This window comes from Haliotis asinina, chromosome 12, assembly GCF_037392515.1.
Source record: "Haliotis asinina isolate JCU_RB_2024 chromosome 12, JCU_Hal_asi_v2, whole genome shotgun sequence".
Taxonomy (NCBI): Eukaryota; Metazoa; Mollusca; class Gastropoda; order Lepetellida; family Haliotidae; genus Haliotis; species Haliotis asinina.
Window position 1 is genome coordinate 38,181,398 of NC_090291.1, and position 25,940 is coordinate 38,207,337.

The 25,940-nt window shown below is 38.3% G+C and overlaps 1 protein-coding gene across 2 annotated transcripts in view; it reads right to left on the reverse strand.

The window, feature by feature from the left end:
• Positions 1–22,719, reverse strand: part of LOC137257828 (retinoblastoma-like protein 1) — a 39,178-nt gene extending 16,459 nt beyond the window's left edge. Inside the window, exons 1-10 of one of the 2 annotated variants that reach the window (XM_067795297.1) lie at positions 22,439–22,719; positions 21,989–22,122; positions 21,596–21,793; positions 20,965–21,012; positions 13,620–13,684; positions 9,209–9,334; positions 8,126–8,286; positions 6,588–6,652; positions 3,583–3,754; positions 290–456 (exon numbers count right to left, since the gene is read on the reverse strand). In XM_067795297.1, coding sequence (XP_067651398.1) covers positions 290–456; positions 3,583–3,754; positions 6,588–6,652; positions 8,126–8,286; positions 9,209–9,334; positions 13,620–13,684; positions 20,965–21,012; positions 21,596–21,793; positions 21,989–22,122; positions 22,439–22,576 — 1,274 coding nt within the window. In that variant the 5' untranslated portion in view covers positions 22,577–22,719. The remainder of the gene's footprint in view (positions 1–289; positions 457–3,582; positions 3,755–6,587; positions 6,653–8,125; positions 8,287–9,208; positions 9,335–13,619; positions 13,685–20,964; positions 21,013–21,595; positions 21,794–21,988; positions 22,123–22,438) is intronic. The other variant, XM_067795298.1, reaches the window with a different exon arrangement.
• Positions 22,720–25,940: the final 3,221 nt, after the last annotated feature.

Consider the following 25,940-nt stretch of genomic DNA (forward strand, 5'->3'; position numbering starts at 1 on the left):
TCACATCCCAATTGTGTAGACTGATGCTTATGCTTTTGATCACAGGATTTGCTGGTCCTTGATTATTAATAGACCCCCACTATATACAGCTGGAATATTACTGAGTGTGGCATTAAACAGACAACAAGAAGACAACTGCCCCAGAAAATCCATGGGACTATTTAGTTCAAGTCAATGGAAGGTACTTTCATACAATAACCACTATACTGTAATTCTCCTAAAAACAGAAACTCCATAGACTGCTTGTGGTTTAATTTTAAAAAGCTGACAAATTATTCACAGAACTTACCTGAATATTTCCAATAGAGCATCACTGGGAGAAGTCCTCCTTCCTGACAGGAGAGCTTGTAGTCGGCTAACACTCTGCGTCGCTGTGGAAACTGGTGTGACGCTTGGGTCCTTGTCCTTTAGGTAATATCTCCCGGTCAGTGGGGTAGATGGTGCCAGGCTTCGGGTCTATCAATAAACAAGAAACTGTCAAATTCTTACAATTACAGGATAACACAATGAATCTCCAACACTAATTACACATTTTGTATGGTTTCCAGAAATATTCATCATTAATGTGAGTTATACATTTGACAGTATATTGATTGGAGGTGGACTGACAATAAGAAAAAATTCAAAACTTGCCGACAAGTACTATATTGAATGAGTTTTGTGAGTGATTTAGCACAACTAATTTATCATAGTAATAACAATGTCCCAGCCTCATCACCAAGGCGTAGCCTAGTGGTAAAAGTGTCCTGTTGTCATGCTGGTGACCCCGGTTCGATTCCTGGTAGTAAGTAAGTCAGGCCTTACGCCACTTTCAGCAATATTTCAGCAATATCTTGGTGGAGGATACCTGAAATGGGCTTCACACATTATACCAAAGTAGAACAAACGCTTTAACCACTACACTCTCTCTCTCATGCATGCACGCACATGTTCGTACGCAGACACACACAGGCACAATGTGTATATCCATTTCAGGTGAAATTGGAGGTGGAAAACCATGTTCGCTCAGTAAAACCATGGGGTACACACAGTGTACCATCATATGGGACAGAATACTGGCTTTTGGCTTCAAGAATGAACCACAGATCAACTGACCACACACTAACCAATGTTATACAAAATAGGTATCTCTGGACATGACAGCATAATGAAAGATATCTGACTGTCTTAAAATCACTGCAATACAGCACAAAGGCCTGTCATCTGTGATTATTTCAGAACTTATTTCAACACCACATATGACATCAATATCACAATTTACAAATGAAGACCATGACCCCAAAAACATCGTGAGAAATCCTAAAACTTTGAAAACATGTTAAGCATAATATCTCTGACAATACCCAATTATTGAAAGAAAAAGTAATACAATATTCTGGCAAGTGAAGGAATGAAACCGAACCCATTAGCCTGAATATCAGAGGATTATGGTGTTAAATAGATAATCCTCTACATGACATGAAACAGCATTGTAGATTAGAAGTCATTGATCTAGCTTTCACCATCCTAATCTATGTGAACTGACACTCTCATTCAGCTGCTTTCACTGGAGTATGTATAGAATGTATGTTCGGTCATTTGGATCAGTGAGCTGGACAAAGGAGGTCAGGCAGGTGGTCAAGCATGCCCAATCTATCTTTCAACTGTTGATTAACTTTACAATTGAGTGGGTGAATGTAGCTTATACCTCAATCATCAATATTCCAGCCATATGATGCTGATCTGTAAATTATTTAGTATGGACCTGACAATCCAGTGATCAACATCATGTGCATCAATCTACGCAATTGGGATATGATGAAACATGTCAACCAAGCCTGCAAGCACGACCATCTGATCCCATCAGCTGCCTCTCACAAGAAGCATGGGTTGCTGAAGATCATATACAACCCAGATCTTCACGAGAGAAATGTTACAAGACCCTGTATTGAGATGTTCCACTTAAAAAGTTACATAATAAAAGTTGTAGATTTGTAAAAAAACACACCCCAAAATACAAACTTAACTTAGTAATTAGATCTTAGATAAATCCATGGCTTTGCTATGATGTGGCCATGTTAAACTGGGGTAAACTTATTTGCTCACGGAATATAACCACATCTTTTTCAGATCGTGATTCTTAGAGAACATAATTTGTATCAATGCTCAAATATGGTAATGTTACCAGCATTTATGACAAAAACAAGTATGTGAACACTGTATGAGCTTTACAACTTCTTGCTATACTGACACCACTATCAGAAAAACACATTCTCTCTACGATGCCATGATTATTGGCCTACAATTTTCAAAACAAACATTATGTAATTAGATTCATAATCATACTGTTAGGATTCCTTGTTGAAGTTCCGTCACTATAAAACAAGATATTGTTTTAAATACGCCATGCCTCTGGTTATGCATGCTTCATCGATGGATGATTGAGGGCATAGCCCAAGATACAAAGTCATCAACCAATTGAAAGTGCCCATGCTATGGTGTATGTGGACCAAACACGAGTGATTGGATGAAGTAATAGCTTTGTACCATGCCCACATTCTGCATTCAAATTTTGAAATCTGAGCAGGATATTTGAATTTATAATCATTCTGTTTGAGCTTGCTGTTATGTCTAGTCACGAGTGGGATAATACTATAGACAACACTTCATGTCACAAATAGTTGACAAAATTCAAGGTGCTAAACTCTGGGAAGGTAGAATCGATGACAACACTCTCTCATAAGTTGCAGATGTAATGGAAACTGAATCTACTGTTAGAGGGATTGCCAAAGTTTTCAATGTCGAAGATGGGCGAATGTGCATGATTTACCAGAACTGTCAAACTATGTGCACGTGCGCACGCACGCACATTCTCGTAGGTTCTAACCATGCATTATTTGGATATGTGCAGACCGTCAAACTTAATGATAATGTGTTTGACAACAAAGTTGTCATTATTTTCATTAAAAGAGTAAAACAATTGATAGTTGTCTTTTCAGAAGGTTAACATCCATTTGAGACCAATGTGTTCGCTAAACACTGCCATAGCTAATTTGCAAAGAGACAATCAGTGAGTTGCTATCGAAGGCATCTCAAAACCATAGTGGAAAAGCTTACTGTGCATTTGGAGAGAAAGAGCTACCGTTAGTATGGCAAGGTTACACTGTACACATGGTAAGAACATGGTACTGTATGAATGGAAGCAACAGTCTCCTTTACAATGGTGATACAAGCCTCCTGGGCCTAGATTTTCAAAGCTCTCTTAGTGCTAGGACAGTCGTATGTGCTAAGAGAGCTTCGAAAATTTAGGCCCTGTGTATGACAGGAGAGCAAACTACATGTACAGCAAGAGCTCACTGTGTGTATGGGGAGAAATAGAATAGTTTACAACATGTATATGGAGAATGGCTTACTGTGTGTGTCGTAATATGAGAGTACTCTATGCATGGTTTAAAAGGCATATTTTACAAAATGCCACAAGAATGCACTGTATATGTGATGAGAAGATTGCACTGGCAAGAAGATGGTAGAGAGAGATGCACACTGTGTGTGCACTGTACATCAGGTGACAACAGTGTAGAAATGAGTAAAAAATGTTTTTACCTGGTCCACGTGCTGCCTCAGGGACTTTTTCTTCGCCATCTGTTCTGCAAAGTCCGTTCCAGGTTTCCCAGGTGTACCGATCTCCTCCTCTGCCTCCTCGCCGAGAAAGATCCGTTCATCAAAATCTCCGACACTCAGCACATACTCCTCATATGCATTGTTGATCGACTTGCTGCAAACAAAAACAGACGTGATGAGTCTCACATTGTTCATCCAAGGTTCAACCTGGACCACGATCCCACCAATTACAATGTAAGGGGTACGTTCAAACAAACTGACTGGGCCTACGTCCTATATTCTACATCAGATAGCATTTTATATCTGAACAAGAGAGTAAACTGTGTAAATACTGTGGCAACACTGACACCATTAGACACTAAATGTTTTTTCGCTCTCATGTTTTGCCATTCTGACTTTCCTATTTTTATATGGGATAAAGCAAATATTGAAGATAAGGTATATCGAATTACAGAGATGTTGTATTATATGGCCTTAATGGAGACTATGAAGACAGTAAATTGATTGCAGAAATACTCCCTATTTAATGTAACAGCTACCGCACAAATACCATTGTTTTATCTAGTATACCAAGTGACTTTGGGCAGCCAATCAAAACAAACTTCACATTTTTTAATTCAATTAACTGCAGACATTACGACAAATATTGGTACTGGCACACATGTAGAAAAATTACATATTGTTGTTCAATTATACACCTAGTGGTAGGTGTATCAGTAAACAATCTTAACAGTGCTGCAGCCAGGATTTCGTTGGAAGGGGGGTAATTGGCTCTTTAACTTTCGTAAATGTGGGTTCATAAGAGATATTCAGAAAACCACTTACAGCTAAAAATACCAGAAGTAAAGTTTTTCTGCTAACATTGTTTATTAAATTGTTTAGTTGGGGGTTTTTTTGTCAAAGGGATGAAAGTCAACTCTCTACTTCTGTTTGTCGTAAGAGAGCCAAAGATATGTAGGTAACCACTATGGGAGATATTTGTGTACCCACTGACTAGGCCTTGCAGCCCCTGTTTCCGTTTCATCTGCCTGTCAGCAACATCAATTGTATCTTCAGAAAAAAACATTGATAGCTTTGATATTTCAATTGCCTGCATCTGATGGTTCGATGTCGCTGATAAGTGGTATCGTTTCTGATTTTCTTTTGTAAAATAATCTGTTATCCTTCTGTTTGGCAATCTGACATCCCACAAACCAATAAAGTTTGATGATAAACACCATAATACACACTAAGCTCAAAGCTCCACACTGCGATACAAGCTCCTTACATTAAACAGTGTTCCACCAAGCAAAATACCCACACTAGCAATTTATATTGGCTTCTTTCTGGTTATGGAAAGAAACCAGTAGTTATGAATGTCTTGCATTTATTTCGGACATTTAGGTTAGCTGATATTGCTTTCTGAATTACTGACACCGTTATGTAGCAAACGTAACTGTGCACTTGACGTGCAAAAATGCTTATCAGAAGATAAATTTGTGCCAATTTTGGTGCATATGTTTATGAATGACGCACCAATGTATGTACATTTTGCAGGAATCCCGCAATTACACGTTACAGATAACTCTGTAACAAAGTGAATGAATCAGGTCCATCCTGTATTTTACGTGGAGCATTTATCAACTGAAATCAATATTGAACTACTGATTGTCGCACATACTATCAATGCATCAATAGTTTTTCGTATTTACCATCAACTGATTGCTATCACAAACTTACCAATTACAATCCATCAATAGTGTAATGCATTGTTACAGCTCTACAGCATATACCTTGAATACTGATGAGTTCAGCATTAACTAAGCTTGTACAGAGGTGTACAGTACTTCACAATCAGTCAGGCCATGACAGAGTGTTTTCTCCTTTGTGACATTCCCATATAAACAGATTAGTACTTATCTCACAGGGCTTCTTACCATCTCCCAAAACCAAATTACGTTACATAAATAACTAGGCTGAATTGAGCAGAGGCACACCCTACTGGTCATATCCAAAATCTTTCATACAAGACAACAAGTCCCAATGGAATCCTAAAAGTTTCCGACCAGTAAACGAATAGTATCACTTTCCCAGAAGTAAGCAATGCATTGTTTGAATTATTCATTAGACTGTCCTTCCCAGACATTAATTTGCTCTTACAACACAATGTGGATTTATCCTGCACTGAAAGAGCTCATGTTGTCACTGTTAAAGTATTCCTATAAACAGTGAGCGAGTGTGGTTTTATGTCTTTTTTAAGCAATATTCCAGCAATATCATGGCAAGGGGCACCAGAAATGGACTTCACTCATTGCGCCCATGTCAAGAATCGCACCCATGCCTTCGGCGTGAAGAGAGAACGCTATAACCACTAGACTACCCCACTGCTCTCTACAAACAGTAACTGTGAACACAAGCTTATTAAACAGTGACTTTGCATAATAAAAGACAAACAGCTAGTCACATGGGGTAACTAAAATGTCTGATTTGGGAAATAATTTACACTTCTTTGAACTTATAAATCCAGTGACATGGAAAATCTCAAAATGAAGAGAGGTTGGCACACACAGGGTAAAACAGTAGATCAAAAAGTGGACAACATTTCATAACAAAAATCCTGTTGCACGGTAGATTATCAATGTAAGTAATGACAAATGACTGCAGTTCTGGGGCATTAATCCATGAAATTCAGAAAGGTATTGTAATTATTGTAAAGTTTTATTATTACTAATGAAAACTTTACAGACACTGACATAGTAGGGACAAGACAAATTGCAGTAGACCTGCTATAGTGACCGCTTATGAACAACAATGGGAGGTGTTTGACATACTTCATGCCTGCCCACTTCTGTGCTGGCTTGGCAGGTCAATGGAGTCAGGAAAGACAGTCCCAGACGCAATTTAGCTACTGCAGTTATACTGGTCAATTAAATCATATTTAATCATATAAAACCCTTTGTAGATGTTTCACATTCACTAAATAGTAAAACCCTTAAAAAGTATCTTACCTATTGACTTCGAAGTTTCCTGTCTCCAAAATCGCTGACAAAGTCTCAACTTTCCCTTTCAGAATCTGCAACAAATTCAACGTAAAATGTATCAACGTATTCAGAGCTTGGTTTATGTGCCACACACAACTAACGGTAATGGTGACTATTCTACGTTATTAAAATATTTAGCTCATGTGGAGATCTCACTAATCAAAGATGTTGGTGTACAGTGAGTGAGAGAGTTTAGTTTTATGCCACATTCTGAAATATTACAGTAATATGGCAGCTGTCTGTAAATAACCAAGTATGAACCAGACCACTGGGAAACAACTGGGATACAATGACATGTGTCAACCAAGTCAGCCAGCCTGACCACCCGTTCCAGCTAGTCACCTCTTACAACAAGCATGGGTTACTGAAGATCAAGTCTATCCTGAATCTTTACGGGTGAAGTGAGTAATGCTGTTTTGAGCAGCATGCAATAAAAAAGTCTTTCAGCATGAGGTGTGACGAAAACAAGCAAGAGTCATCAGAAGATGACATATTCCCCCAAGTTTTACTGACAGACACTAAGAAATTTTTGAGTTCTGCTCCAGAAACAAAACCTTTCCATGGAGACCAAAAAAACAATAAATCTCAAAATCCTGTAAGTAGCAAAAGGCACCACTTTAGGTTCTGATTGATATGTCTACCAAGTTTTGCAGAAAAATATTGAACGGTTTTTGAGTTCTGCTCCGGAAACGAAGCACATCCCTCCATTTTGAGACTAAGTCCAAAACATTTCCATGGAAACCCAGAAAATATTAAATCACAAAAACCTGGAAATACCAAAAGGCACCACTCTGGGGCCTGCCACACATCTACCAAGTTTTGCAGAAACATATTGAACAGTTTTTGAGTTCTTCTGCAGAAACGAAGCCCATTCCTCCATTTTGAGACTGTCCAGAACATTTCCATGGAAACCGAGAAAATAATAAACCACAAAAACCTGTACATAGCAAAAGGCACCACTTTGGGGTCTGCCACACATATCTACCAAGTTTTGCAGAAAAATATTGAACGGTTTTGAGTTCTGCTCCAGAAACGAAGCCTACCCCACCATTCGACTAACACCAAAATATTCTATGGAAAAACAAAAAAATATAAAAATGCCAAAACTCTGTAAACAGCAAAAGGCACAACTATAGGTTGAGATAATTAAATCTATCAAGTTTGGTCTAAAAATATTGAATGGTTTCCGAGTTATGCTCCGGAAACAAAATGATTACGGAAGGACGGACGGACAGACGAGGTGTCGACTATATCCACCCCCGCATTACATGCCGGGTGGATAAAAATGATGCGCACCTTAGAACTCTTCATAACAAACCTGTCCAATGAATATTCAACAAGCTCAGGGTATCACAACCTCTGAAACCTAATCAGGAATGAACATACCTTGAAGCAGGTGGGAGAGAACACATGACAAGAGCAACCACACCTTATCTAATCAAGTACAAATCAGGCCACCAGTAATTACAACGTTATCATTGCTCCAACTAGAGGTATGTACATACCCGCTTCTCGTAGAGCTTCTTAATGTGTGGCTTCCACCAGTGTTCCTTGATCGTCTTGGCCTCCACAACAAGGCCGTCATGCTTGTCACACAGCAGTTGGATAATGCACGGAGCCTCTACCGGCGCCTTCCAGTCTCTACTGTGGTAGTTGTCCGGCAAACCTGATCACAGTCAGTCAGTTCATTTCTAACATTTCATATCAGTTTTATGTGGAAGAATATTGAGTGAGGTTGAAATCCATTTTGACATATATTATTCCAGCAATATTACCCTCGTTATGTGTGAGGGTTGTTGGTAGTTGGAAGCCACACTTGGCAATATTCCAGCTATATGGCAGCATTTTGGGCACCTCCAGAAATTGTCTGGACCAGACAATCCAATGATGGACAATAGGAGCATCGATCTGCGCAATTGGGAACCAATGGCACTTGTCAAACAAGTCAGCAAACCTTACCACCATATGCCATTTGTCGCCTCTTACGACAAGCATAGTCATCTTTCAAAGCAAGAATGGGTTGCTGATTCTACCCTGGACTTTCGTGGGTCCTTCTAGAAAATAACTGCACTCACTATATCCCATGTGAGAAATAGTTTCAAAATTTTGCCAGCCAGTCTGACTAGCTATGCCTTAACGTTATTATCACACAAAATAATTCACTGGCTGAAATTTGAATTATGAAACTAAGCAAAAGGTTACAAATAGGTAAAATACCATGAAAACACCTCAGAAAACAAGCCTAAAACCGTTTGTTAATGCTGAAATAAGTCATTAATCTTCTAATATGATGAAACAGTTTATCAGATCATAATCTTGATTTAAAAGTGTATAATACCTTGACAAGTCAGAGAGAGTGGTGTGTTCACAAAATGATCGCCTGAAAATCACTAGATAGTCAGGCCACAGACTATGCAGATTTACTGGCCTGATTTTTACTAACCATGGTTTAGCCGGCCAGTGACTACTTCCCTCACTGACCATTTCCATGTCAGAATTCAAACTTGGGTTTTCAGCATGACATTCAAGAGCATTAACCAATAAACCACCCAACAGATCCTAATACCTTAACAAGAATCTTGTCCTACCTGAGAATTCTGGGTTGAGCAAATCTTTGCGTCCTCCAAGAAGAGCGTTAGCATAGATCCAATCGACACAGCACACCAGCAGATGGTAGGAGTTGACGAGGTCGTCACTGATGGCTGGAAAGTTACCTGGAAAGAACAACACAACCGTCAATCATCACTGCCTATGACAGATTTACCTACGTTTGAAAACAAAGAGCAATTGTCAGTCAAATTCATGATGATGTTAAAATATGAATTCTAAATGTTTGCTATTCAGTGTCAATGGTTCATTCGACAATGGTCAAAATTCAGCTTGAATGTCAAAGAATGTACTACCACAACACTGTCATTAAATGTTTCAGAAAGTGCCAGAAATCTAAACTGCCCCAATTTTAATACTTTGTACCCATTAAATATTCACAAGTTGTGTCGCAATAATCCTGTTTTGTCAAAGCCAAACCAAATTAGAAAACATTGAAAAAGAATTGGTTAAATGGTAAAATATTAATGACTTAATTAGTATTTTTCTCAAACACTCAGATAACTGTGAATTCCTTCATGGGTGGTCCCGGAACAATGTCATAAAGAGTTAATACATGACTGCATTTGTAAAGCAGCATCAAGTTGGTGTCAAAATGAATCATGTGCTTCTTCATAGTTGCCATTTAGAAATGTAAAAAGTAAGATTTTCAGAAAATTAGGAATCAATAAATCAGCAAAAGGAATTGGAATCAAGGCATTTCAAACAGTTTTTCACAGCATTTGTGAATCTTATAGGAAGTTATAACAGTTATCAGTGGGGCAAAACAGGAACAATGTCATGTGAAAACCTGATGTTACAGCGCCATGTAAAAGTTCAAAGTTAAATCAGTGCAGAAGCAATTAGCTCCCTGTCTTCATCGAGTGAGTAAGTTTAGTTTTACGCCACTTTTAGCACCATAACAGGAACACAACTGCAGGAAACACCAGAAATGGGCTTCACACAATGTGTCCTTATGGGGAATCAACCCCACGTCTTCGGCCTGATGATAATATGTTTTAACCACTGAGCTACCCTAATGTCCTGTATTCACTAATAATAGAATAATTATAATGTGTTACAACTGGGACTAAACTCCTATGAGGAGTATACAATACATTTAACAAAATATTGTGTAATGAATACAATAATATGCAGTTCATGAATTATTCATTATATTCAGTGAATTATTTAAAGGTCACATGCAACGTAAAACACAACATTGCAGATTCTTAAACTTTCGGTAGGCACTTACCAAAACAAATCATGAAAAGTGCCAATTCATCCGATAAAGTTGAAAAAAAAAAAAAAAAAAAAAAAAAACCGCGATGACTTCAAACGATTCACTAAGTGCTGGGGGAAAAACTGGTTTCATCAGTTATGCTCATAACGCATGAGCAGTGAATAGGTTCACGGAGCTTGAAACAGTATGCATGCCCGGAGTATGAGGTCGTGTGCAGTACTCTAACCTTGGTTGTGTACACAAACAAGTAAATAATCTATTCGTTACACAAAAAATCTTGTTGATAGTGGTAAGCACACTCTGTCACAGAGAAAGCTCAATGTCTGCCTGTTTGTCTGGTAAAGACAATATGCAATACACAGCTTCAATCATTGACCATATGCAATTTGAACTTAACACCTATCAGGCCCTATGCCATAAACAAAATAAATTGATTTATGACTCATGCACCTGAGTCCTGTCTCTGCCACATTATGTAATTAGGGAGGTGTAATACTTGTACACATGACAAGTTTTTACGTCTGTGGGTTGCAAACAAATTACATCCATTTATTCGGCTGACTGGATTTGACGGAAACTGGAGCAAACTCTTGTCAGTTTCAAGTCCTGCTTTGCACTTGGACGAATGACAGTTTCCGGCCAAGCAGTAGTTCACCATCTCTACTGAGATGATTTTTGATTTGATTGAACTCGAATTGAGAGAACATGTATTTACATAACCCAAGATCTCTATATACATTCTCAATGGATAACAACTTCTTCCAGTTTAAAAGATTTTGTTTGACAACGGCATTTGAATCCATACTGAACAGCGCATCAAGTATAATAAAAGAATTTGTTATCCATAAAGAATTTCACTTGCTTGTACATAGCCATACTCATAAAATGCCCTTCAAACAGATCATCTTTCTATAAACACAATGAGCCCTCAGCGTATCAGCAAATGAACTAGCCAATCAGAAGCCGTTGTTACACTTGAGTGTACAGCCACCCGCAATGACTGGGTTCGTTTCGTTTCGAATGAAGTAAGCCCAAGTACAAAATACTGCACCTAAGAATTGCAATTCCATGCTAATAATTTTGTTTATGTGTTTTTTAACAAGCAGCACTGTATATTAGATGTCATGAATATGTGAGAATTGTGTTTTAATAATGTTTGATTTTTCTGTTGCATGTGACCTTTAAACTGATTCTTTGACATGTTTTGACCATGCTGAAACTGACCGTTTACCATGACAATGTCTAGTGCCAAATTTTGATATTTACAAGCGTTAACTATTGTCCTTTATGACTTGGATATACCCCATTTTGCATATATTGCTCTGTTGAAAAACACCAAAATTCAATTAAAAACATTCCTTCGTGAATATTCGATAACAAAGAGTGAGATAACGAAAAGAAAGAATACAGTTTGATTCACTGAATAAACAAGCAAATCATAATACATCTAGATGAACAATCAGAGCCTTCATACCTCATAGTAACGGATACTTAGCACTAGGTGTAATGCTTCATGTCTGGTACATCAATAATGTGTGATAACTTCAATACTACATAAAAAGGACAGGGGCAAACAAAAGCACAAAAGCATACTTTTAGGCTTAAAGATTTACCATATAGTACTGTAGATAAGCTGATCTCACATGAAATGCAAACCATTAAAATCGGTATCAAAATGGTATGTTTTGTACATAAGCCCCACCCACTATTACTGCACTGCCATCCATGGACAGTCACGTGATAGTCACCTCGGTAAACGTGTGTATCAAATGGCATGCTCATTTCATTTCATACCATGCAGTTACAACTTCCATCTTCTACATTCATGTGGGTCTGCATAACCTTCCTGATAACAAAAGGCTAAATAAAAAAAGAAAAATGTTTCCCCAGGCATTGCTGCATAATTATTATTTATTCCCATTTCGATAAAAATAATGCTGGCTTTGCAGCATCCCAATCACCCATTTGTCCACTATAAGACTGAGTACCTGTAAGAACATCCTCGATATCTCCAGGGTCTACGTTCCGAAAAGTCTCCACTATACCCTGGACGCATCTACGGGTCGGCCCGATAATTTTATTACCTCCCTTTGCTGACTCCGCTTTCTCACAGTAGCCAATCAGAGTGGTCGCCGTTATAACCGAATTTGCCAGTGTCAACAAAGGTAGCAGTTGCAACTGCGAAGGTTTGCTCGCCGTGCGACTCACAATTTGGGGAAATCATACATGCAACGTTATAGGTCCGAAACCTTTTTTAAAACATATGCAAGAAATCCATCTAATACTTTCAGAGAACCTACGCATGGTTTGTTTGCCAAGTTTAATCGGTTAGAGAATTTAAAAAGCGAAAGTGAGTTGTGATTGGTTCGCTCAAATTCACAGCGTAGACACCTGATTGGATAAAAAGCCAGCCAAGGGAGGTAATAAATTTATCGGGCTGAGCCGTAGATGCATCCTGGGTATTGTGGAGACTTTTCGAAACGTATACCCTGGAGATATTGAGGATGCTTTAAGAACGAGTGTGACTGAATCTACAACATATTAACATGAGTTTCTATCAAAATTTACCGCCCTCGTCACTTTTGAAAAACATGTGCCTGAGAAACATTTAGTTTTTCTTAGGCAGCCTAATTAAAATTACACAGTACTAGGATACGTCTATCTTGGTAAAATAATAATTTTAGGCATTATATTTCACTGATCATTGCATAAGAATTCACCCCGTTTTATTTTTTCTAACTGTATCACTGGCAGGTTGCCGGGAAGCATGCAGATAGCTATTTCCAGTTCTGTACACAAGACAAATACACCTGGTAATGTCAGTCTCTGCATTTATGACAATGCCTGGCAAAAACAAATTAGAACTGAAAGGTAAATAATATTGTCTGGTGATGCTTAATTACAAATTTGACAAAGTTATTTTTCTAGTTCGTTCACATGGAAAAGATTTTCATTTTCTTACCAATCACCATAAAAAAAGTTTTACAAAAGATAAGCCAACCCCCTTCTCCAGGCTGCCTTTTTTAGTCTTCAAAATTTGGCACACCTAAGATAGCAGATGGTACCTCTGTAGGGTACACTTCCTGATAATAATGCAAGGCCTTGCAGAAACATTGTTGCCTTTTATGTCACACTGACACTTTATCTATAAATCACATGGATCCACTGACCTTTGACTTGAACAAACATTGTCCAGGCGAAGTTGAAAACATCTGCGGATGTGCAGGGCAGGCGGCTGTAAATCAAAATTGTTGAAATTGAGATGTCAGTTGATTATTCCAGAATTTCAGACTTGGGCATTACTACACAATGCCTTTCAAGTGCTACAACTACATCAGACATCAATGGTCACGTTCAACTGGTCCTTCAGGCAAGTGCGGTTTAAATGACACGGTTATAATGACTGCAGTTAATAAGAGTTTCATGGAAGGCGCACTGAGATATCAGTTATTTAAATGTAATTACTATGTGACTTCATTCTTTTTGTGTGAGGCCAGTGATAAAGGTACTTCACACTAATATAATGAACATATACACAGCAAATGATGCAAACATCAGACCTCCATATTTGAGATTAAAAAGCTTATCAATTCTAAATGCAAATAAAATGTGCAACATATAATAAATCCCAGTTGTGGCCCATCTATTAAAAGTGAACAATCAAATAGTTGTTTTCCTTTTGTCAACTAATCGATAATGGTGAGCAAGCACAGGAGAAAGCTTCAACGCGCTCAAAGTAAAATATGTACTTTTTACGCGTATAACAGAAAAATACTTCATTAAAGGACTACTAGATGTATAATTTACTATTAATAGGCAAATACTGTATTTCACAATCAGATCAATCAATTGCAGGTGATACTTTAAATGAACTTGGAACATTAGCACTTGGGGTTGAAAGTGAAACAACACAATGGGAAGTTTTTGAAAGAAAACAGTTCCTCCTGGATTCCGCGATTGCAGAAAAAATCATTTACCTTTCCATGCAGAAAAACGTCTGGTTCGCGAAAACACGTTTTCTTGCAGAATCCGTGATTAACATACTTTATTAATAAAGTTACGAATGAGAGGAGAGAAATAACTTTCAGCGAGTGTTTAATTCTCAAACACAGAAAAGGTGTGGGTGCTTACTTAAGATGTGATGTGTACTGTACTTAGCAATAGCATTATATCTGTGTTTGAGAATTAAACTATAAAGGTCTGTATAAATGTTTTTGTCATTTTTCCTAAATGTTTTAAGCGCAGAATGTTTTGCAGAATACTGAAAAATAGGGTGCAGAATTTGGTATAATTTGCCGTGGAATCCAGGAGGGACTGCCTAAATAACTGATAGTCTGAAAACATGGCTCTAACATCATATAATATTAATCTTGGTATCTTGCTTTACACCAAAATGGATGTAGACTATATATATGCACATATTATTTCTCACAGCACAAGTGGAAAATGTCGTATTAGCTATCAGCTATCATTTAGCATTGTTGGGGGGTGGGGGGTATGGTTTTGTGTTATTTTATAATTGAATAAAAAATGTTGTACCTGTTATACTTATTTGATTTGAATACGCAGGTTTCAAAAACATGGAGGGTACTTAAAAGTATAGATACCCACTTGAAAATAGAAATATCCACTTAGTTTCATATGTTTGGGTATCATACCCACAACGTCAAAAGCTTACCGGGAGCTCTGAACATTAACAAATCTGAATCTATTTTTTCTCTCACTTAACCCCTCACTCTTCAAGTTTACACAGTCAAATTCCAAAGGGGACACTTAAATACCTTTTTCAGCAAAGGGCACAGTTAAATGCCGTTTTCAGTGCCCTGTGGCACACTTTAAAAATAACAATTGTATCCCTGAAGTGGTTTATGTAAAACTAGGTTTCTGCAAAAAGTCCGTCTAGATTTAGAGTGCTCACATGCTGATGGGCTGACAGATGAGCACCATAACCATTTTCTGTGTTTTGGTGGGAGGAGTCTTTTCTCCAACAAATAGTGCCAATTAAATTTGTTTGTTTGCTGTTATGTTAAAGATGTAGTGGGCCTCTATAAGGAGCCCCAGGACAGCTCATAAGGCTGACTAAAACCGCAAAGTTTTGTTTCTTGTGTAACGCAGCATGCTGAAATGTTTGAAAAATGTGACAGCAACATTTAAATAATCATTCCTCAACGAGATCATGAGGTGACTGATGTGATGTGCACCGATCCATGAAACTGGGATACAATGACATAAAACAAATTAAGTACCATCCTATCTATTTCGTCCCAACAAGCATTGGGTGGCGAGGACCAAGTGTAACCCAGAATCATCGCACGAGCTGGTACTAGCTTAGTAACTAGTCATATCAAGTCTCATTATACTATAGATTGAATTATTTTAATAATAGTAATTAGTCACACAACAGAAAATGTAATCTATTCTGACCGTTGATCCCCCTGGGATGCACAGAGATATTAATTAACCACAGAGTTGTTCTTGAAAAGCTTTTGTGTAAACTTGTAAAACAACTCAAATCTAGAAATACTATACACCATGTTTGTGCGCCTGTGTTCCTCTACACTGCACTCTGCTGTTGCTGCAGCTTGTGCAGCAATTTTCCACCTTAACCAAGAGACTGATATCGTGAGCTATATTATATTTTGTAACCTGTAACCATGGATACAACTAGCATTGATCGCTAAAGACCAATTCTAACCTGGAGTATCCATAGGGGTACATTTATCAAGAAATTGTTACCATAATCAAGGCAGCAGATTTGAGATATGGGATTGAGTAACTTCAATATTATTGTACATTTATAGCTAAGAATGATATCTCCCTGTACTCCCAGACAAATGCTGGTATTACCATGTCAGCTGAGACACTGTGCCACAGTGTATTAATGATACCCATTCTGAAACACTCAGCCACTCGTTCTACCCACTTGATGCCCTCCAACAGACAAGGTAACAACAAATAACATCTATTATTTCGTTCAGTTTTACAGATACAAGATGAAACCACCGAACTGCCACTCATCCACAGGCACTTTATTAAATGATACATGTGTTTTGCAATCTTGCAGTGAAGTGAAACAGAAATAGTCTTTCTTAAACTGATATCCATCTCATGTCAACTAATCTCTCAAACTGTCAGAGAAGGCCTAGGCTTGACTATTGTTTAGTGCACAATAACTATGTGGCACTTAAGAGGCAACAACAGCAGTCCACCACAATGGTCCAATATTTCCAGACTGTTTAAGTCAGAGATGACAGGTGAATATCTTTCAACAGTTGCATGAATACAATTACAATATTCCAGCCAAGAAACAATAACAACATTCCACTAAGAAACAATAACAACAGTATAAATGAAGAAACAATAACAATATTCCACTAAGAAACAATAACAACAGTATAAATGAAGAACCAATAACAATATTCCACTAAGAAACAATAACAATATTCCTTCCAAAGAACAATAACAACATTCCACCAAGTATAAATGAAGAAACAATAACAATATTCCACCCAAAGAACAATAACAATTGTGTAAGATTGGGCCATTTTCCACATTAGAAGAGAAAATAGCTCATTAGAATTTTGCAGTTTACCACTGATACAAGGGCAGTGGCCCATTCTAAATTCAGAAAACAACTGATAATCCAGAAAATGGCACATTGTCAAAGTTCTGTCCCAATGCCCGTTACACCCAAGAAACAATAACAATATTCAACAACAAAAAAAACAAAAAAAAACCCCAGCAACAATATGCCCAATAAACAATAACAATAGTCCACTCAAGAAACAACAACAGTATTTCCAGTCTGTGAAAGTTGACTAACCTGCAGGAAAAATATCTATTGACTAGCGGTATTATGGGCAATAATGCTGAGCCAGATCCCAAAGCATCATGTTTGTAGACTTGTCCTAATTGAACTTGCTACAAACTCTGGGGACAAATTAAATAAGATTAACACAAACTCTCAGAGCTTTTTGGACATACACAAAAATTCTAATGGTTATGGGTTCCTATTCTTAAACATAATGTCTAAGGGGCACTCAACTCAGACAAGATCATGCATAAAGTCAGTTGGACTAATTAACTGGATTGGGACTGTAAGACTCAACACAGAATAGGTGACCTGAATTATTAATAATCTTGTATAATATTACAGGTAAATGGATACCAGGGGAGTTATTTCGAACCCTGCTTTGGAATAAGGATCAATGTCACACATTTTCTTTGTATCATAGCAACAGAGGGACCAGGTCTGAATAAGCCAACTAGTGGTTGACAGTGTAGAGTCAATCACAAATTCTTCGGTAGGGCTTTCTAGCTGTTGAATTTGGCACACCCTATTCAGCAAGGTCTAGTATCAAGTCTTCAAGATATATTATTTGATCATGAGGTGAGATACTGCTCTCTGACAGGGTCAATAACACTACAGGCAGATCCGTTTCATGTAAATAATTAACTCTAGACCATGGTAACAGGTAACTGAAAACAGGAATAATCATCCCTACAGCTAGTATCAGAAAAGTATGAGAACATGGCCTTCTTTCACAAAGTACTAAGGTGTTCATAAGTGAGTAAGGTAACTGTAGTGCAGTGTTGAAGAATCGGGACTTCAGGTCAATCTTAACAAAGGTTGCTTCGTGAAAGCAGCCCCTGGACCTTAGACATGCAAGTCCGTTCTTAAAACAAGCACACACCACTGGTAATCTCTTATGATGTTAAACACTCTTAGGTGTATCCTGTTGACAATAGCGGCTTATTATTTCCTTCATAAATTTTTAACGCATGTCACTCTTGGTAATGAAAGAGCAAAAATGAACAATGACATATTTGTATTCTTGCAACCATGACACAAGTACACGTCCTCATTGTTTATTATTTAAGGTAACCAGACACTTAACAGTAACTGTTTCTTAGCTCCCGTTCTACTGCGAAAATCCTGTCACTGCCTGGACACAATATTCAGTCAATTTCTTTCCCAACACGACCTGTGAAAGTGCAGGGTAGAATACTAGAATATGCCTTCAGCAACCTGTGCTTGCCATTAAAGGCGACTATGCTTGTCGTAAAGAGGCACCAAACAGGATCGGGTGGTCAGGCTCACTGACTTGGTTGACACATGTCATCGGTTCCTAATTGCACAGATGTATGTTCATGCTGTTAATCACTAGCTTGTCTGTTCCAGACTCTAGTTCATCAATATCCTCCACGGCAAAATACCGTTCATGAACATGTCTACTTATAATGACTACAGTATGTCAATGATTTGGTGTGCATATGGCAGAGTGGAAGGAGAGTACTGCATACTTTTACAGTTCTGCTCCAGAAAAGAACACAACCAGCAAATTCAGATGAGCTTGAACTTGTTGCCTTGCGAACACGAAAATATTTTATTCAGAAATCCAAACCTACCAAAAGGCACCAGTAGAGAGCACCAGACCTAGGTGCTAAGTTTAGAGAAGAAAGTGAACGGTTTTAAAGTTCTGCTCCAGTAAAGAGCACAACCACCAATTTCAGTCAAAGTCAAACTTACTGTCATCAAAAGCACAAAAAATAAAATTCACACATTGGTGTAACCCCCAAAAGGCCCTAAAGGGATCATGTCGAACATGTGTACCAAGTTTGATCAAGCTAGAGGTTGGTAGATCTGATCCAGACAGGATGGCATTGTGTACCAAGTTTGATAAAGCTAGAGGTTGGTAGATCTGATCCAGACAAGATGATATCCTTAAAACCATAGATTAAGTCATGTTTCCATCCAAAACCCAAAAATTAAAGTTCATAGATGGATCGAAGAAAGAACATCAAAGGATCATGCCTGACATATGTACCAAGTTTGATGAAGCTGGCATGAATAGTTTGGAAGATCGGCCATGGACAAGATGACATCCTAATCATCTGTCATAGTCACAGCCAAAGTCATGTTTCCATGGAAACCGCAAGAAACAAAATTCACATCTGGGTCTTAACTCTGAAAGGCACATTTAGGGCTTCATGCTTGCTATGTGTACCAAGTTTGATGAAGCTAGCATACATAATTTAGGAGATCTGCTCTTGACAAGATGACATACTGATAGTCACAGTAAAAGTCAGTTTTCCATAGAAATCATAAAAAATAAAGTTCATATATGTGTCTAATCCCCAAAAGGCAAATCTAGGGATCATGCTTGATATGTGTACCGAGTTTGATGAAGCCAGCATACATACTTTAAGAGATTTGCTCCGGACAAGATGACATCCTAACAGTCACAGTCTATGTCATGTTTCCCTGGAAACTGTGGATTCACTGAATAACATGTCCATCCCTAAATAACATTCGATAAGCATGAATCTACATGACAACAATGCTTCGAGTAATTTCCCCGAGTCATGTGAAACTTGTACTCCGTAAATAAATATCCTTATTATTAATATGTAAATGACACTGGTCTGAACCGTACCATTCCTCAAGAACATCAATCCTAGTAACAGCCTGCATATACAGTGCCAGGAGGGGAATTTAACTTAATTTAATTTAATTTGAGATTTTTCAATAACAAGCATCATTAACTTCAAGTCAAGACTATTTTCTTTTACCATGGTATTATGGTATGCACAAATGAGCGTCTGGTACACACAAATGCAGAGAATGGAAACCTAAAGTAAACTGCTTCCTCCAGATGCACATACATACACAGGGTGTGCATCTACAGTGCACCAAGAGTCATCCATTAAGATGTTTGCTTCATTACTGACACACCAATGTACACTGAACTACACCGTTTCAATACTATACATGATTCTCATACTATCATCATTTTGCCTGTTAAGAGCAGAATCGCTTCCAAGCACATAACAACTGCCAACAAAGCAGTTAATCACCCTTCTCTGGCCAACATTTGTGACCTGATTCAGCCCCACAAAGCCACCATGCACCCTTTGATGTACCTCACAACATCTGCCTAAAGTGCACAAATCAAGAACCAAGAGTTATGGTGACATCCCTAACAAATGCTGTACCACTGCAGTGGAACAGTTTGTCAGAAGAGATCTGCAAAAGTCAGATGCTGGATGACTTCATATCAAAACTTAAGACTCATCTGTTTTGTGCCAACTACAACAAAACGTAAGTGCAAAATCACAGACAACTGTGCCTTTGTGCATTGCTACATCGGATAAATGCGCTACACAAATGAATAACATTATCATTGTTGTTGAGGACCCCAGTAAACTTTTTAACCGCAGGATCCCCTGGAACCCTGCTTGTAAGTCAAAGTGAAACAGTTTCACGTTAAATACTTCCTGTGACAGTTGGGTGAAGAAGATATGTAAAAATGTTAAACATGGAATTTAGGTGTTAAAAAGGGTGCTGGGTTATCTATGTTAAATCTGCAGTAGTGAAACTGCATGACTAACATCTAAATGGTAACCAGTGCAGCATCTAACATCTACAAAATGTAATCAAGTGTTAACGCAACAGGTGAAAGTGTTAGAATGCCAACATTTTGGGGGGGTAAGGGGTCGGGAAGGAGAGGGTACCTGTTCCGTTCAGATGAAGATACACGGGACTTGCTATGACTAGATTTTCTGGAAATTACCACAACAATTAGAGAAGCATCGTTGACATTATATTAACGTGATTACTATAATAAGCACAATAAACAAATGAGCAAAAGGAAGATTGACAACAATAACTAAACACAAGTGAACTTCTATAGAATACTACTGCATCCTCTATAAGGTCACTTAAGAATGCGACTTCAAAACATAAATCATAATTTTCATACTAAATACCCTCATACTGAAGAAATGTAAGCTGTTTCTGAATGAAACTGAAGCTAGATAAAATTACAACATGGTGTGATATTTTATAAAAATGATTCAATTTATCATAAATGAATATTGCATTTACTTCAAGCACCCCCCAATTTTTTCTTATTTAAAAATAAAAAAAAGTTTTCAAGTACATTTGCATATGCAAATGCAGAGACTCGTGGCTTCAGGGGAATCTAAATATAGCCCAGTTATCCGAGTTTCCCTCAGCAACAAAACTCTTAAGTGACCTTGACCTTTGATGATGGGGATGAACACTGCAACTAGTATATTATACATATGATGGAGCTACAAGTAGATACATGAAGATTAAGTAATTAGAACACAAATGACATACCGCGGTTTTCTGCTCCTCTGCTGTCGTGATATTTCATTCGGTGCTTCAAAAATATCCAAGAAAATGGGCTCGAATTTCTTGAAGATCACCGTTGACACTGCAAAATTTCTCTCTAGGCGGTCAACTTTATTCCTAAACTCTTGAGGCAGACTCGCCATATCCGCCCATTTTTTCATTTTGTTAAAGAACTGGATCAAACTGAAAATAAAAGAAATTGACATGCTGAAACTGACAGGAATCAAAATACGGATCAATTTCATCCTCTGTCTTCTCAGGGATGTTTCTTTCACTTCCGTGTTATTTTGTCGGTCGATGGTTGATTATGATATAATCTGGATGTCATGAGATCCAACTTATATTGCTTGCTGTGATTAGAGACATATTTTCAAATACCTGAATTTTGCTGATCGCAGCAACCTTGTTAGTGAGACGCAGTTCCCTTCTACTTGTCCCCGTCCCACAGTTGGCACCACAGTTCGTCGACATGCTTCATATAAAGCGCATGCCAACCAGTGAAGCTGGTCACCCTGTCAAACAGCAAACATTTTATCAACAATCCAGTTCAGCTACATTAGAATAGAGTTATTTTTTAGGCTGACACCCGTGATCATAAATAGTGTGTATACATCGATACGACCAAAACAATGGGCGATCCGTGCAAGTTTCCGCGAGACAACACGATGCAGATACATGTAAGTCAGCTATCTATCATGAAGTGGAAATATGCACTTATTAGAATTGCAATCACATCATTTATAACAGTACTCCGATCGAACTCAGAACGACGGAAGCTACGAATACCGGTCATTTAAACTCAACATGGCCGAACGATAGAGCCCGTACTTCAAGAGTATAATTTTGCTGAATCCTTTGGTACGATTCCCACGCCTCGCCCTCGGCGGTTTTGTCCATATTTAAGTCCAAACATAGTTCTTCATATCGTTGTTGCACATTAGCCTCTCCCTCGTCGGACAAGCCCATCTTGGACGAGGAATCTGCGCCGTTCTCAGTGATCGCGGCTGACAATGGCTAGCCGATCACTAGCGTATGATACCGCTACTCACATTCGAGTGGCGGGAAAAACGAGAGACATGTCACCTACCGCATCACAGCTTTGAGGTCATATCCGCGTAACTATATAGATCCTGGTGTAAGGTAAATAAATGGATCTTATACGCTACAAACATAATTTTGACCTCGTAATTTGTATTCAGAATGTTATAACATACATTTCACTAATGTTTTAACTACAGAGATAAAAAGATATATAGTATGTATCTTGCGGATGAATCGGGCACCTTGCAGTTGTGACCTAAATGTAAACATGGTACGGAAAACAATTATCAGTGACAATATTGGTTGCTTACTAAAGGGTCTTCCACATCTTTTATCATCATTTCAACCAGATTTCAATATTGGGGGAAATATAAACACACAAAATATTGTTATCGTAATATCTTTTTAATCTCTTAGAATATTACATCTACATGTGTTAGTCTTTGAACAACTGTTTTCATGTTGACGTCATTCAACTATATATGACGTCATTGTGTTGTTCGGTGATGACATGCACCTTGTATTCTTTCAATAACTTTTTGAATATGTGTCTGATGTTTTGATGTTAATTAAAGTTCTTGTAATATGCCACCTGGGGGATCCTAAATGTGTCAGAGAGCATACCTTTATGGGGTGAGTGAGTGAGTTTAGTTTTACGCCGCTCTCAGCAATATTCCAGCTATATGGCGGCGGTCTGTAAATAAACGAGTCTGGGCCAGACAATCCAGTGATCAAAACCATGAGCATCGATCAGCGCAATTTGGAACCGATCACATGTGTGAACCAAGTCAGCGAGCCTGACCACACGATCCCGTTAGTCGCCTCTTACGAAAAGCCATACCTTTATGATCTGTAAATGAGTTATAAAGTGCTAATCAGAAATGTATGTTCAGTTATGCTTTTAATTTAATTCACTGAGATCTCACCAATGCTGGAGCGTTTTACATCGAGGAATAGCTGTTTAATACATATTTGGATTTCATAACACTTGGTTTAAGTACTTATCCTCACAATTATAACGGACAAGTATTATTACTTGAGCGGTTACTTTGAGCTGTTATCATTGCTAGTATTATCAGATATCGATGCAATATCTGTGGTTTTATTACGTTTTATCATGATGACATTAACGTTATTTTCATGAACCAAGGCACCATATCTTTCAACCTCATGTTTGCAGAAATTACCACAGCTTCGTGTTTCCATTTATCTCTTTCTAAACATCTCAATACTTTACGCTGGGTTATATAGCCTGATTCACCGTACCCAGTCTTCTCCTTTACAGATGTTGGTTACACCATTTCAAATGATTATTATGATTACTTAATTTTTTTTTAAATATACGTTGCGTGATATTTTACAAAAACTTTCTGCCTTCGAGTGACAGGCATGGATGTAGCTCCGACCACCTTGCACTGATTCAAGTCGGCAGGTGGGTATAGCTGTGAATCCGTTGAAAGCAAAACTCGTCATGTAACAACACGTTGTATTAACCAACGGCTTTGGACAAAGCTCCGACATGCAGATCTGATCGATTGGGTAGGGAACCGTACACTGTAATTACCCGCTGTCGTCCGTTATTGTCATTCGGAAGAACTCGCCTATTTCCGCGAAACTTCGTAAAAGCATTGCTCCAAATGGTGCACATAATTCTCCAAGGTATAGTGACTGGCGGGACCCACCGAGAAAAAGAACTAAGGGTGGTAAGAAGGAGGGGCGGGGGACGATGAGGGGGAGGGGTCGCCTTCTGAACAACCTACCGGCTGCGCGTCAAAACAAAGAGTCGGCTACTTGACGTTTCAGGCAACGAATTAGTAATGGCGTCTTGGGTTCGGGGGGGTCGGAGTGGGTGAACTACAGGTTAGTAATTGTTTTTATCACTTATCAGGGAGGTGTTACGCCGGCCGATAATAAAAGGACTGGATTACGACACGTGACGTAATATTATGGGCATCTCCGAGGAGGGAGATTTGCTTGGTCAGCACGTTCTCAGTTTGTTTACATGCAGAGTTCAACCTCATATTTATATACCTGCGCTATATTGAACGTGTGCGACAAGCAGGCAGCGTGCTTGAGAACCGAGTTTACAGGAGTACCAGGGTTTGTACGTGCATTTTCAAAAACACATGTCGTTATTTTGTTTTCGTAAAATGTGCTGCATGAAATCAGGGACAGTCTCCGTCTTCTATTTTCCTTAATGAAATGTCTTCAATGTGTTAGTCTGTTCGGTAGAACAGAGAGCTATAATAGTTTGTGTTGAATGTATTGTACGAAATACGTCTGATAGCACAACAACCACTACTGAACAACTGTATGAAACATATCGAGATATCCATCATTTGAAATGTGATTTCAGTTCCGATCCAACTGAATAAATGTACAGGCATATACTGATCATGTGTATGATCTTCTCTTGCTGTGCATGATTTCTTTGTTTCTAAATGTTTATATAATATACCTACATGTTATCACTTTACCCTGTACAGCCACACCAGGTATATCATAAGAAATATTCCTTGCTGCAATAGCCACAATTTAGGTTCTATACCAAGTAATTGAATTACCATGAGCATGTTAATTTTGATATCTAGTTTTGGAGTTTTGGAGTTCAATGAACATCAACTAAAAGGTACGAATGTTCTTGTTTACGCAGATTAAGTTTAAATGTCACAATAACATTTTAGTACGGAGTGCGGGGGTGTGAGTGTGAAAATAAGAAAAAATCCCTTCCTCTTGCTTCCAACAAGAGGTTAAGTGTAAATCTTTTCCTACACGGAATAGCAGGCATTATGCCCCTGATCTCTAAAGCAAAAATAAAAATAAAATAAAATAAATAAATAAAATAAAAATCGGAAGGGGGTTAGAAAGTGGCATAAAAGCACACTCACACACTAAAGCAAAAAACTCCAGATCATTTTTCACATTTGTGCACCGTTGGTATCTATCACTGGGGCACCACCTGTTGGCAACTACAATCTTTGGGGCTGTATTGAGTGCGTGAGTGTTTTGTTTTACGCCTCTTTGGCAACATTCCATCAATATCACGGCGGGGAACACCAAAACAAATGGGCTTTGTGCGCATTTGCGGAATCGAACCCGGGGCATTGGCGTGGTGAGCGAACGCTTTAACCACCTGACTACCCCCCGGCCCTATGGGGGTCGAAGTACTCTGTCGCTGTGTAGATGCAACATTTTTTAACGTGAGTTTTAACATTTCACACACCCCAACTGTCACGTCGATTAAGCAGACGGAATCAGGGGCTTGAATCATTTCAATCAAACCGATACA